We start from the raw sequence: 14,083 nt of genomic DNA on the forward strand, positions 1-14,083 counted from the left end.
TTGCGTATGACGATGGAATTTCTATATTTAGAAGGATATTGTACAAGTATGATATTAGATTGTTTGACTCTGAGTTTCTATTCATACCTTTGTCTAATATATCTGGCAGCAGAGTTTGAAACTCGTGGGTATATGTTTTCAAATAATCTCGAATTTGAAGATATCTAAAATATTGATTACCTTTCAGACTGTATTTTGACTGTAATTTCTGGAATGACAGGAAATTTCCCATCTCGTACAGATTTCCAAGCTTTTTAATTCCTAGTCTTTCCCAATAAATAAATGTTTTATCTATAATACATGGTTTGAACGACGGGTTATTAGCTATTGGGGAAAGAAGAGATAGATTTCTTAATTTAAAAGTAAATTTTACTTGTCTCCAAATCCGTAAAGTGCTACAGATAATTGGATTTTTCGCATATATTTGTGTTCTTCATCTTTATTGGGGAGAGAAGGATTGCGCCTATATTAAAAGGCGAACAATCCTCTCTCTCCATTAGTAACCAATCTACCTGTTGGCGTGCAATATCCAGCCAGTAAATTACATTTTTAATATTCGCTGCCCAATAATAGTATAAGAAATTTGGTCTATTGTGTATTGTGCTCTTTTTGATTGTGTGGCTGCATGGTAAATCAAATTCCACTGTACCTTAATAGGTGCATGTGGCAATAAATGAGAACTTGAACTTAAACTGCACTCCGAGATCGCTCTGCTCTACAATACTCCCCAGGATCTTATAGAAACTTACAAAATTCTTAAGGGGTTGGACGGGCTAGATGCAGGAAGATTGTTCCCGATGTTGGGGAAGTCCAGAACAAGGGGGTCACAGTTTAAGGATAAGGGGGAATTCTTTTAGGACAGAGATGAGGAAAACATTTTTCACACAGAGAGTGGTGAATCTCTGGAATTCTCAGCCACAGAAGGTAGTTGAGGCCAGTTCATTTGCTATATTTAAGAGGGAGTTAGATGTGGCCCTTGTGGCTAAAGGGATCAGCAGGTATGGAGAGAAGTCCAGGATACTGAGCTGGATGATCAGCCATGATCATATTGAATGGCGGTGCAGGCTCGAAGGGCCGAATGGCCTATTCCTGCACCTATTTTCTATGTTTCTATGAGCCCTAGCATTCACACCTCTCATTGGGGTTCACCCAGGGAGGAGCTCAAATAAATATTTAATTCTTCTCTGGCCACGAGTGGTGTTCCAGATGACTGGACAAGTGTTATCTTTATTCATGAAAGGCAGCAGGAATCAGGCTGGTCATTACAGGCCAGTGAGTCTAATGTCGGAGTTAGAAAGATATTGGAAAACATGCTTAATCTACATTTGGAAAGGCAGAGATTGATCAGGGATAGACAGCATGATTTGTGTTTGTGGCATATGATTTAATTTATTTGAGTAAACAAAATGTATTTCAAAGTAATAAAATGTAAGATTCTGTATGGTAAGCTGTTCTGGACGTTTAGAATGCATGTGATCCAGGGGGAGCTGGCCATATAACCATATAACCATATAACCATATAACCATATAACAATTACAGCACGGAAACAGGCCATCTCGGCCCTACAAGTCCGTGCCGAACAATTATTTTCCCCTAGTCCCATCTACCTGCACTCAGACCATAACCCTCCATTCCTTTCCCATCCATATACCTATCCAATTTATTTTTAAATGATAAAATCAAACCTGCCTCCACCACTTCCACTGGAAGTTCATTCCACACAGCTCCCACTCTCTGAGTAAAGAAGTTCCCCCTCATGTTACCCCTAAACTTCTGTCCCTTAATTCTGAAGTCATGTCCTCTTGTTTGAATCTTCCCTACTCTCAATGGGAAAAGCTTGTCCACGTCAACTCTGTCTATCCCTCTCATCATTTTAAAGACCTCTATCAAGTCCCCCCTTAACCTTCTGCACTCCAGAGAATAAAGACCTAACTTATTCAACTTTTCTCTGTAACTTAGTTGCTGAAACCCAGGCAACATTCTAGTAAATCTCCTCTGTACTCTCTCTATTTTGTTGACATCCTTCCTATAATTGGGCGACCAAAATTGTACACCATACTCCAGAATTGGTCTCACCAATGCCTTGTACAATTTTAACATTTCATCCCAACTTCTATACTCAATGGTCTGATTTATAAAGGCTAGCATACCAAAAGCTTTCTTTTCCACCCTATCTACATGAGATTCCACCTTCAGGGAACTGTGCACAGTTATTCATAGATCCCTCTGTTCAACTGCATTCCTCAATTTGCTACAATTTACCATGTACGTCCTATTTTGATTTGTCCTGCCAAGTTGTAGCACCTCACACTTATCAGCATAAACTCCATCTGCCATCTTTCAGCCCATTCTTCCAAATGGCCTGCCATTACTCTCTGGCGTCTCCCATTCAGCCATCTGGTTAGAGAATTGGCTTCATGGAAGGTAGCAGAGGATGATGGTGGAGGGTTATTATTCAAACTAGATGCCAGTGACTGTGTGCCTCAGAAATTTTGCTGGAGTCATTGCTGTTAGTAATTTATATCAATGACTTGGATGAGAACATAGAAGGCATGATTAGTAAGTTTGCAGATGACACTAAAGTGAGTGGTATTGGAGATAGCGAAGATGGTTATCGAAAATCTCAGAGGATCTTGATCAGTTGGGCGAGTGGGCTGAGGAATGATTACTGGAGTTTAATGCAGATAAGTGTGAGGTGTTGCACTTTGGGAAGTCAAACCAGGATAGAGCCTTCACAGTGAATGTGATCCAGGGGGAGCTAGCCATATAGGGCTTGGAGGAGCGTTGTAGAGCATTAGGAGTGCAGGCACAAAGTTCCTTGAAAGTACCGTCATAGGTAGATCGGGTGGTCAAGAAGGCTTTTGGCACATTGGGTTTCATCAGTTAGGGTATTGAGTATAGACGTTGATATGTTATGTTACTGTTGCACGGCATAGGTGAGACCACATTTAGAGTACTGTGTTCAGTTTTGATCATGCTGTTAAAAGAAAGACAAGAGTAAGTGGGTCCCGGTGTTTTATATATTTTTTATACTTTTAGACGTCCATAACATAAAATACACCATCAATTTGAACGTAACTCGTTTCATTCGCATCACAGGATAATGGTGAGTTAGGTGGGCCAAAACCATTTGAGCAAATTGAGGTGCAAAGGAACAAACACAGGACAGACAGACAGACAGACTGACAGACAGACAGACTAAGTGGGACCCATTGGGTTCCTTTGTGACATGGGAGGCCTGATCCCCCAATGCAATATTCCACCACTGAGCCATAGCCCCCAACTGCGCAGGTGTGGCTGATGGGTTCCCGTTGTAATGTGCCTGGTCCCCCCTCCTCCCCATACCCCACCCCCACTTCGCCCCATGCCCTCCCCTCCACACGCACTTACTCCATCCACCCTTAGTTTCTCTCCAGCGGCACAGCCATTTTCTCCCATTGGGTTCCCATTGTGACATAGAACATGCAGGTATTACTGCGCAGGTGCAGCTGACGGGCACGGCAAGTGGAAAAGGGATTTATTAAATCTTAAAATGTGAATAACTTAAAATATAACAACAATTTAAATGTTAAAAATGTGATTTATTCAGTTCAGTTGTTTCATGTTGCATCTCTTGTTGCGTTCTGCTGCTCACTGCGGCTCGATGTCTCATTGCACCGGGGAGTCTTGTCTTCGCATCATCTTCCATTTTTTGTTGCCAATGGTCGTCAGTCTGCAACAAACCTCTTTCTCTGCAGACGTCTTTGAAGGATAAATTTCTCCATCATGTGTCTTCGAAAGATACTGGCCCTTTCAAGTGATGGAGAAGCAGTCTCAAGTAGTAGAGGTCACCACATCTTGGAGACACGGTACACACTCATCCCAGAACGTTGACTTCAAAAATACCTGGAAGGTCTTCCACTGTCCTTCTCTGCCATCTCCTATTGTTCCATGTTTAAAATCGGGGAACATCAGCGTAGTAGAGTGTTCTTGCAAATGGCTCTTGAGAAAACAATGCCATGAATTAAGTTAAAGTTGTTCTCGCCATATCATCATTCCTCACTCACTGAGCAGCATTGAATATGATAACGACTCGTTGTTCTTGTGGTAGATGTACCTGGAGTAAAAAGACCATATAACCATATATAACCATATGACAATTACAGCACGGAAACAGGCCATCTCGGCCCTTCAAGTCCATGCTGAACACTTATTTTCCCCTAGTCCCATCTACCTGCGTTCAGACCATAACCCTCCATTCCTTTCCCGTCCATATACCTATCCAATTTATTTTTAAATTATAAAATCAAACCTGCCTCCACCACTTCCACTGGAAGCTCATTCCACACAGCTACCACTCTCTGAGTAACAAAGTTCCCCCTCATGTTACCCCTAAACTTCTGTCGCTTAATTCTCGCCATTTCTTCGTGTTTGATTCTTCCCTACACTCAATGGGAAAAGATAATCCACGTCAACTCTCTCTATCCCTCTCATCATTTTAAAAACCTCTATCAAGTCCCCCCTTAACCTTCTGCGCTCCAAAGAATAAAGCCCTAACTTGTTCAACCTTTCTCTGTAACTTAGTTGCTGAAACCCAGGCAACATTCTAGTAAATCTCCTCTGTACTCTCTCTATCCTTCCTATAATTAGGCGACCAAAATTGTACAACATACTCCAGAATTGGCCTCACCAATGCCTTGTACAATTTTAACATTACATCCCAACTTCTATACTCAATGCTCTAATTTATAAAGGCCAGCACACCAAAAGCTTTCTTTACCACCCTATCTACATGAGATTCCACTTTCAGGGAACTATGCACAGTTATTCCTAGATCCCTCTGTTCAACTGCATTCCTCAATTCGCTACCATTTACCATGTATGTCCTATTTTGATTTGTCCTGCTAAGATGTAGCACCTCACACTTATCAGCATTAAACTCCATCTGCCATCTTTCAGCCCACTCTTCCAAATGGCCTAAATCTCTCTGTAGACTTTGAGAATCTACTTAATTATCCACACCACCTATCTTAGTATCATCTGCATACTTACTAATCCAATTTACCACATCATTATCCAGATCATTGATGTACATGACGAACAACAGTGGACCCAACACAGATCCCTGAGGCACCCCACTAGTCACTGGCCTCCAGCCTGACAAACAGCCATCCACCATTACTCTCTGGCATCTCCCATTCAGCCACTGTTGAATCCATCTTGCTACTTCACCATTAATACCCAACAAATGAACTTTCTTAACCAACCTTCCATGAGAAACCTTGTCAAAGGCCTTACTGAAGTCCATATAGATAACATCCACTGCTTTACCCTTATCAATTTCCCTACTAACCTCTTAGATTAGAAGATTAGTCAAACATGACCTTCCAGGCACAGATCCATGTTGACTGTTCCTAATCAGACCCTGTTTATCCAGATGCTTATATATAATCTCTAAGTATCCTTTCCATTAATTTGCCCACCACTGACGTCAAATTAACAGGTCTATAATTGCTAGGTTTACTCTTAGAACCATTTTTAAACAATGGAACAACATGTGCAGTACGCCAATCCTACGGCACTATTCCTGTTTCTAATGACATTTGAAATATTTCTGTCATAGCCCCTGCTATTTCTACACTAACTTCCCTCAATGTCCTAGGGAATATCCTGTCAGGACCTGGAGACTTATCCATTTTCATATTTTTCAAATGTGTCCGTACTTCCTCTTCTTTGAATCTCATAGTATCCATAGCTACTCTACTTGTTTCCCTTACCTCACATAATTCAATATCCTTCTCCTTGGTGAACACCGAAGAAACGAAATTGTTCAATATCTCCCCCATCTCTTTTGGCTCTGCAGATAGCTGTCCACTCTGACTCTCTAGTGGACTAATTTTATCCCTCGTTATCCTTTTGCTATTAATATAGCTGTAGAAACCCTTTGGATTGACTTTCACCTTACTTCCCAAGGCAACCTCATATCTTCTTTTAGCTTTTCTAATTTCTTTCTTAAGATTCTTTTTACATTCTGTATACTCCTCAAACACATCATTTACTCCATGCTGCCTATAATTATTGTAGATCTCTCTTTTTCCGAACCAAGTGTCCAATTTCCCTTGAAAACCATGGCTCTTTACAATTTTTACTATTTCCTTTCAACCGAACAGGGACATAAAGATTCTGTACTCTTAAAATTTCACCTTTAAATGCCCTCCATTTCTCTTCTACATCTTTCCCATAAAACAAAATGTCCCAATTCACTCCTTTTAAATCATTTCGCATCTCCTCACAGTTAGCCTTTCTCCAATCAAAAATCTCAACCCTAGGTCCAGTCTGACCCTCTCCATAATTATATTGAAACTAATGGTATTGTGATCACTGGACCCGAACTGTTCCCCAACGCATGCCTCCGCCACCTGACCTGTTTCATTTCCTAACAGGAGGTCCAGCACTGCCCCTTCTCTAGTAGGTACCTCTATATATTGCTGCAAAAAACTATCCTGCACACATTTTACAAACTCCAAACCATCCAGCCCTTTTACAGAATGTGTTTCCCAGTCTATGTGTGGAAAATTGAAATCTCCCACAATCACTACCTCCTGCTTACTACTAATATCTGCTATCTCCTTACATATTTGCTTTTCCAATTCTCGCTCCCCATTAGGCGGTCTATAATACACCCCTATAAGTGTTGCTACACCTTTCCCATTTCTCAGTTCCACCCAAATAGCGTCCCTAGACGAGCCCTCTAATCTATCTTGCCAAAGCACTGCTGTAATATCTTCCCTGACTAGTAATGCAACACCTCCACCTCTTGCCCCTCCAATTCATAGTGTATAATTTGACAGCCTTTCTGCAGTCCACCACCATAGCAACTTTGGTATCATCTACAAACTTACAAACCAACCCATCTATGTTTACGTCCAAGTAATTTATATATATATATATCACAAACAGCAGTGGTCCCATCATGGATCCTTGTGGAACTCCACTGATCACAGATCAGCTGCCTGAATATTATCCTTCCAACACAACCCCGTCTCTTCCATCCATTAGTCAGTTTGGAATCCATATGACCAAGTCACTGTTAATTCCCATGCATCTTAATCTTCTATTTATGGATCACCCTACCATGGGGAACTTTATCAAATTTCTTACTAAAATCCATGTAGACAACATCCACTACCCTACCAACATCGATCACCATCGTCACCCCCTCAAACAGCTCGATCAAGTTAGTAAGGCATGACCTGCAATGTACAAAGCCATGTTTTAACATCCATAATTAATCTATTCTCTTCCAGAAGATGTCACGTTTAATTACAAGCAAGTCTAATAGAAACATGGAAACATAGAAAATAGGTGCAGGCTCAAAGGGCCGAATGGCCTACTCCTGCAACTATTTTCTATGTTTCTATTAGACTTGCTTGTAATTCACTTCCCCCAATGTACTTCTGCCATATGTTTCTGGTTATATTGAAATTTGCTTTTACTCATTTGGGGAGGTGAATTTTGGGAGAACACAATGGAATTTGTGTAAATTTATGTCCCATAGCAGACACAGATGTTTTGGATTGAAGAGCCTGTTTAGATATTGAATGATCTGAGTTTAATTCCTGGTCTATCCTTATCCCTTGTTGTGATTGCGATGGCACAATAACACAGCTTCTATCTCACAGTGCCAGAGACCCAGGTTCAATCCAGTCCAAGGGTGCTGCCTGTGTGGAGTTTGCACATTGTCCCTGTGACCGTGTGGGTTTGCTCGCACATCCCAAAGATGCGTGGCTTTGTAGGTTAATTGGCCTCTGTAACGATTGCCCCTCATGTGTAGAGAGCTGATGGGAAAGTGGGATAATGAAGAACTAGTGTAAACAGGTGATCAATGGTTGGCATGGACTATCTATAAACTAAGCTAAACTAATTTCCTTGAACTGCATAGAGTTATGATCACCATCCCTAAATATTCACTAACTGGCACTCTAAACAATTGACGCTCATATTCCCTAAGATTATAGTCGCTATTGTCACTTCCCCAATAGGACCAACTCAAATTGCTCTCCAAGGTGCACATTAAATTCTCTCTCCATCTTCCTTATGAAGGAAATTTGTTTTAGTTTAGAATTTAGAGATATAGCATGGAAACAGGCCCTTCAGGCCACTGAGTCCACACCGACCAACAATCACCCCGTACACTACTTCTATCCTACGCTCTGGGACAATGTACAGAAACCAATTAATCTACAAACCTGCACGCCTCTGGAGTGTGGGAGGAAAGCAGGGCATAGGGAGAACGTGCAAACTCTGAACAGACAGAACACAGTCAGGAATGAACCCAGGTCTCTGGCGTGGTAAGGCAGCAACTCTACTGCTGCGCCACCGTGCCACACAAAATTTCAGTTGATATCATAGAAAGTGAAATCCTTACCCTATAACATATCCAGTTATATTTGTACATCTCCGTGTGGCATTCTGAACTGTTCCATTGAGACTCAAACAAGCTTGAGGAACAAGATCTCTTCTATGGAGCCTACCTGACTAGACTAAATTCAACAATTTTAGCTTACTGCGTTTTTGTTTGTTTTCATAAGCACTGGCAGTTCTGGTGTAAGGTTAAGAACTATTTGTGGAGACACTGGGATGGTCAACATTTCAAGGCAAGACCATGCTTCTGAACTCTACATCAGTATCTTCACCCAAAACATTCACCATTCTTTTACCTCCACAGATACTGCTTGACCTGTTGAGTTTCTACAACAGTTTGCCTTATGATTCAGACTTCAGCATCTGCAGTCTCTTGTGTCTCTGGTGTAATGTTATTTATCTGTAATATTAACTCAGATTTTCTTCTCTCCACAGACACTAACTGTTGGACTGGGCCTTTCCAACTTTTTTTATACACAGTTTCTGTTTCTGCAATGGATCTGACCCTTAATTTCTTGGAATCACACATCCCTTTCTTTACTTTCCACATATTTCCTTTCGACATATTTTAGTATTGTTTAAAAACATAGTGTGGAAACAGGTACACAAAAAAGCTGGAGAAACTCAGCGGGTGCAGCAGCATCTACGGAGCGAAGGAAATAGGCAACGTTTCGGGCCGAAACGTTGCCTATTTCCTTCGCTCCATAGATGCTGCTGCACCCGCTGAGTTTCTCCAGCTTTTTTGTGTACCTTCGATTCTCCAGCATCTGCAGTTCCTTCTTAAACACTGTGGAAACACGTCCTGTGGCCCACTGAGTTCACGCCAACCATCGATCACCCATTCACACTAGTTCAATGTTATCCCACTTCCAAGTACAAAAGAAGCAGAGAAGGCTTTCGATCTAGTGCTGGTAAGTGTAGTTAATACAGATGGGTACTTGATTGTTGGCATGGTCATGGTGGGCTGATGAATCTCTTTCTTGGTGGCATCTCTTCATGATACAGAAGGAGAACATGCTCCCTCACGTCTATGCTGGCCCTCACAGCAACCTCAGTCCTTGGCTCATTTTCTCTGTCAACTTTTCTCCACTAATTTCTTTAATTTCCCTCCAGATTCTGTCACCATCGCCGCAAATATAATTTCCAGCTGGCACTCTAAACATTGACTTTGGGATTCCCTAAGATTATAGTCGCTATTGTCACTTCCCCAATAGGACCAACTCAAATTGCTCTCCAAGGTGCACATTAAATTCTCTCTCCATCTTCCTTATGAAGGAAATTTGTTTTAGTTTAGAATTTAGAGATATAGCATGGAAACAGGCCCTTCAGGCCACCGAGTCCACACCAACCAACAATCACCCCGTACACTACCTCTATCCTACACTCTGGGACAATGTACAGAAACCAATTAATCTACAAACCTGCACGCCTCTGGAGTGTGGGAGGAAAGCAGGGCATAGGGAGAACGTGCAAACTCTGAACAGACAGAACACAGTCAGGAATGAACCCAGGTCTCTGGCATTGTAAGACTCTCTCTCTCAAAACTCACAGAGGATTCTATAGGTTTGGCATTATTTTGTGGTATATCATGTGGATATGAATCTCAGAATGTATATCTGAAACTACCAATAATAACTTTATAAATGATACAGCTGTTGACTTCACTTGCCACAATACTGTAAAGTCAATAAAATTGGACATGATAAGTACAATAATTGTACTCAGCAGAGATTAAACATATAACTGTAAATGTATAATCTATTTAAACTTCATGTGTTACCTTGTGAAATTTATTTCTTTATAGGTAATAATTCGCATTTATTTTAATTCGGAACAATCACTGGTTTTGAACGACTCCAAATTGAGATTGTTGTTGCTCCCCAGGCAGTGCCGTGCATGAAACAAGCCAGAGACCCAGTAGTTTGTGAAGACAGAACAGAATAGTGTTTCATCAACCAATGCATCCTTTGTACATCTACACTGAGACACTAGTTCTTTAATGAATCACTTTCCTCTGCAAGGCAATATGGAATATCCAGGGCAACACTGGAAGCAGTGGGGAGATTATTATCCCGAAATTTTCCCCCAAGGCTTTTATGAAACTTATTCGTTAAACACTGTTCTCAACAACCATGCAGATTATTTTCATCATCAGAATTATTTCAACCATCCGACAATGTCATTGAGCAGGAGATCACAGAATGTTATTCTCAACCATGAGGGATCACCGCCTCACGTAATTCAACACCAGCAGCTTGAACATTATCAACAAGCCAACCAAGTGCAAAGAACGAGGTTTCCCGATGAAAGTCTGTCTTCCTCTATCCAACAAGTGATTGTCACATCACACTCAGGCTTGCCGGCTTATGGAGCTACAGCAGACAACACAAAACAAAATGAAACGCCCAAAATGTGTATCCTTGCACTTTCCATGATGATAGCTGGCATCCCCACTGTCCCTGTGCCGAGAGTGAAAGCGGAGGACATGATGTTGGCTGCACAAAAATTCAGAGCTGACAACCCAAACCTAAGCGGCGACATAGATGAAATGCTGAAAGACAGAAGAGAGAGAAAAGAGGTCTTTATCAGTGATCAACGTTTCCCCGTTAACAATGCAGATGAAAGGATGAATTGGAAAAGAATGAGAGAAAGTGGAATCCGTTATCCTCAAATTAACGTCTTGGTTATAGAGAGTGGTGATCAGTCAGATGCAAAGAAAGTCCTATCAAATAACTTAATGCTCGTATGAATGCTGGACCTTTTAGAATAAGTTGGCCTCAGGGAAAAAGACATTCCAATTGCTTCAAAGAATACTGTTTATAAATATGATGTTGTTAGTTCTTATACATTAGAAAAGAGCATTTGAAAGTAAATCTGTATATGATTGACTGTCGTAAGTTGTGCTTACAGTTCAGTTTTTTTTTCCTCAATTATGCTTTATAATTTGTAATAATATTCAATACACAAAGTAATATATTGGGTGTTATTTACTATTACCAACGATATCTGTGAATTTTGTATTATGAAGGCAAATACAAACTTCCAAATAATATCTAGAAAATAGTCTAGTTTGTAAGTCTATTTGCAAATCAAACATTAAACAGAACACAATTCCTTCAAGAACTACAAATAACCACTCAGTGTAAAAGTACTGTGATTCCTGGATATGTTGTTATTCCAGTCAAAGCTGGGAAAATCACTACGTGCAAATCCTTCATCCTGACAGATAGAACACAGAGGGAGACAGCAAACAGCAAGGTCTCTGCATTGAAGTAAATTACTTGGGGCATTTTTACATTCAGGTGCTGGATCTGTTCAGCAGTAGCAATTAATTGTAGTTTTAAGTTTATTTTTCATTTTGAATTTTTTAAATATTTTATGTTCTTTTATCATTTGCTTCAATCCTATTAGTTTTGAAGCATTTCTCATGTTTTAAAATGTAAGAGATGGGGAAATGCCTATCCAATCCTGTAGCTGGGCATTGACGTTTTGGGGCAGGGACTGGTCCACCTGCCACGTCAGATGCTGGCTTCTCTGAGAACAGGCCCTTGAATCTCGAGGTGCCGAGCTGTCCTCATTAGTTTAAAGGAAACAAGTGCAGACCCGTTGGGTCTGTTCCCCCAACGTGCGGTGGGGGGGATGCGGCATGCGGCGTCACACACATTAACCACCCCCCTACACACACGCTAACTACCCCCCTTGTTAATGTATTAATATTATTAATTTGCTCCTTTTACCCCATAATCGGCCTATCTACTGACGCATAGCCTCCAACTCGCAGGCGTGTCTAGAGAGGGAGGGGGGGGGGGGGGGGGGGTAGAGAGAGGGGGAGGGCAGAGAGAGAAGGGGGGAGAGGGGGAGGGAGGGAGGGGGGGAGTGGGGGGGAGGGAGGGAGGGGGGGGAGGGAGGGGGAGAGGGGGAGGAGGGGAGGAGGGAGGAGGGGAGGGAGAGGGGGGGAGGGAGGGGGGGGGGGGGGGAGAAGGGGGGGGGGAGAGAGGGAGAGAGGGAGAGAGGTAGAGGGGGGGAGGGAGGGGGGGAGAGAGGGAGAGAGGGGAGATGAGAGGGAGGGAGGGAGAGAGGAGAGAAGATGAGGGGGAGAGAGAGGGGAGAGAGGGAGGGAGAGATGGGAGGAGAGGAGCGAGAGAGGGGAGAGAGGAGGGGAGGAGAGGTGGGGGCTGGGGGGGAGTGGAGTGGGGGGGAGGACAGGGAGGGGGGGGAACTGCCTCGCGGGGTCGGTTCCACTTCGATCGGTGGAGGCGTATGGAGTTGTGCGGATCTGGTCCCGACATCGCGCGGGGCTCCAAATATCTTGCACTGTCTGAAAATCCCGCACGCCAACGGCCTGTCGGCCTGCAGGCGCATTGAGGGCGTACGCAGCATCTCGACGGGTGTACGCAGCGTATTGACAGCGTATGCCTAGCGTGTGGCGATGACGTCACCACCCGGCGTGCCGTTGCATGATGACTTCACCGCCCGACGCCGTGCGACGTCCAAATTCATTCGGCCCGCCTCCTGCCCAGCTTATTGGTGAGTATGATGTCGGGACCAGCCCCCCTTAACTCCATACGCCTCCGTGGTTCGAATTGGGACCGGCCCCGTGCGGCCATATGCCTTAATTGACCACGTTTGGTCACGCTAGACGCATGCAATCGCATGCTGATGAGACAGGCCCTTTATGCGTTGCACGACAATAACTGCCACCATGTTCAAGCCGGTGTGACCTCCGGTGACCTCCAGATCTGCAGAGCATTTTGAGAAGGGGGGGGGGTTGGAGTGAGCGGGCGGGCGGGTAGGCGTGGGAGCTGCGGGAGGCGTGGCGCGAGCATACGGGTGGGGATGCTGGGGGTGGGGGGGGCGGGGGGGGGGGGGGGGGGGGGGGGGGGGGGGGTTGGGGAGGGGAGGAGAGCCGGGCTGCCAAATGAAGAGAGAGAGGGAGAAGTGGCGTGAATTGGTTGGCATGTGGGCATTGTGACATCAGCAGCTGGTAAGAGCCGTTTAGATTTAAAAAATTGAGTTTTGTGTGAGTTTTGTCATCAATTTTACTAAATATCTGGGGAAATAATTGACCCAGGAGTGGATGTGCGAATGTAAAAGTTAAATCGCTAGTGAGATGGTGAAAAATCTCGGCGTTTCTGCGTCTGGTTATCGTGGAGTAACGAATCAAAGGCAAAAAATCAAAGGCAAAAAAAAAAGGCAAAATGACACACACACACACACACACACACACACACACACACACACACACACACACACACACACACACACACACACACACACACACACACACACACACACACACACACACACACACACACACACACACACACACACACACACACACACATTTAAAAGTATATAGATGTGTGGGTCAATTTTTTTTGGTTAGTGTCAGGAATGCACAGCCAGGGCTAGTGGTGGAGGCAGATAAGATTGTGGCATTTAAGGACTTTTAGATATGCCCATGGATATGCAAGGAATGGAAGGATATGGATTATATGCAGGCAGATAAGGCTTGGTATTGGCATCATGTTGAGCACAGACATTGTGGGCCAAAGGGCCTGTTCTTGTGCTGTACTGATCCATGTTCTATGTTCTAAGTATTCATTTGATTTTTATAACCTCTATTCTTTTGCCCTGCACTCTTCTACATTCTCTTTATTTCTCAAGGGATGTCCTATT

General features: G+C 43.1%; 1 protein-coding gene across 1 annotated transcript; it reads left to right on the forward strand.

Annotated features, from left to right (window-relative positions):
* The first annotated feature begins 10,303 nt into the window (after nt 1-10,303).
* LOC129707177 (uncharacterized) lies at nt 10,304-11,494 on the forward strand. The gene has a single exon (XM_055651983.1). The coding sequence runs from the start codon at nt 10,404-10,406 to the stop codon at nt 11,151-11,153; it is 750 nt and encodes a 249-aa protein (XP_055507958.1). The 5' UTR covers nt 10,304-10,403; the 3' UTR covers nt 11,154-11,494.
* Nucleotides 11,495-14,083: the final 2,589 nt, after the last annotated feature.

This window comes from Leucoraja erinacea, chromosome 21 (genome assembly GCF_028641065.1).
Source record: "Leucoraja erinacea ecotype New England chromosome 21, Leri_hhj_1, whole genome shotgun sequence".
Taxonomy (NCBI): domain Eukaryota; kingdom Metazoa; phylum Chordata; class Chondrichthyes; order Rajiformes; family Rajidae; genus Leucoraja; species Leucoraja erinaceus.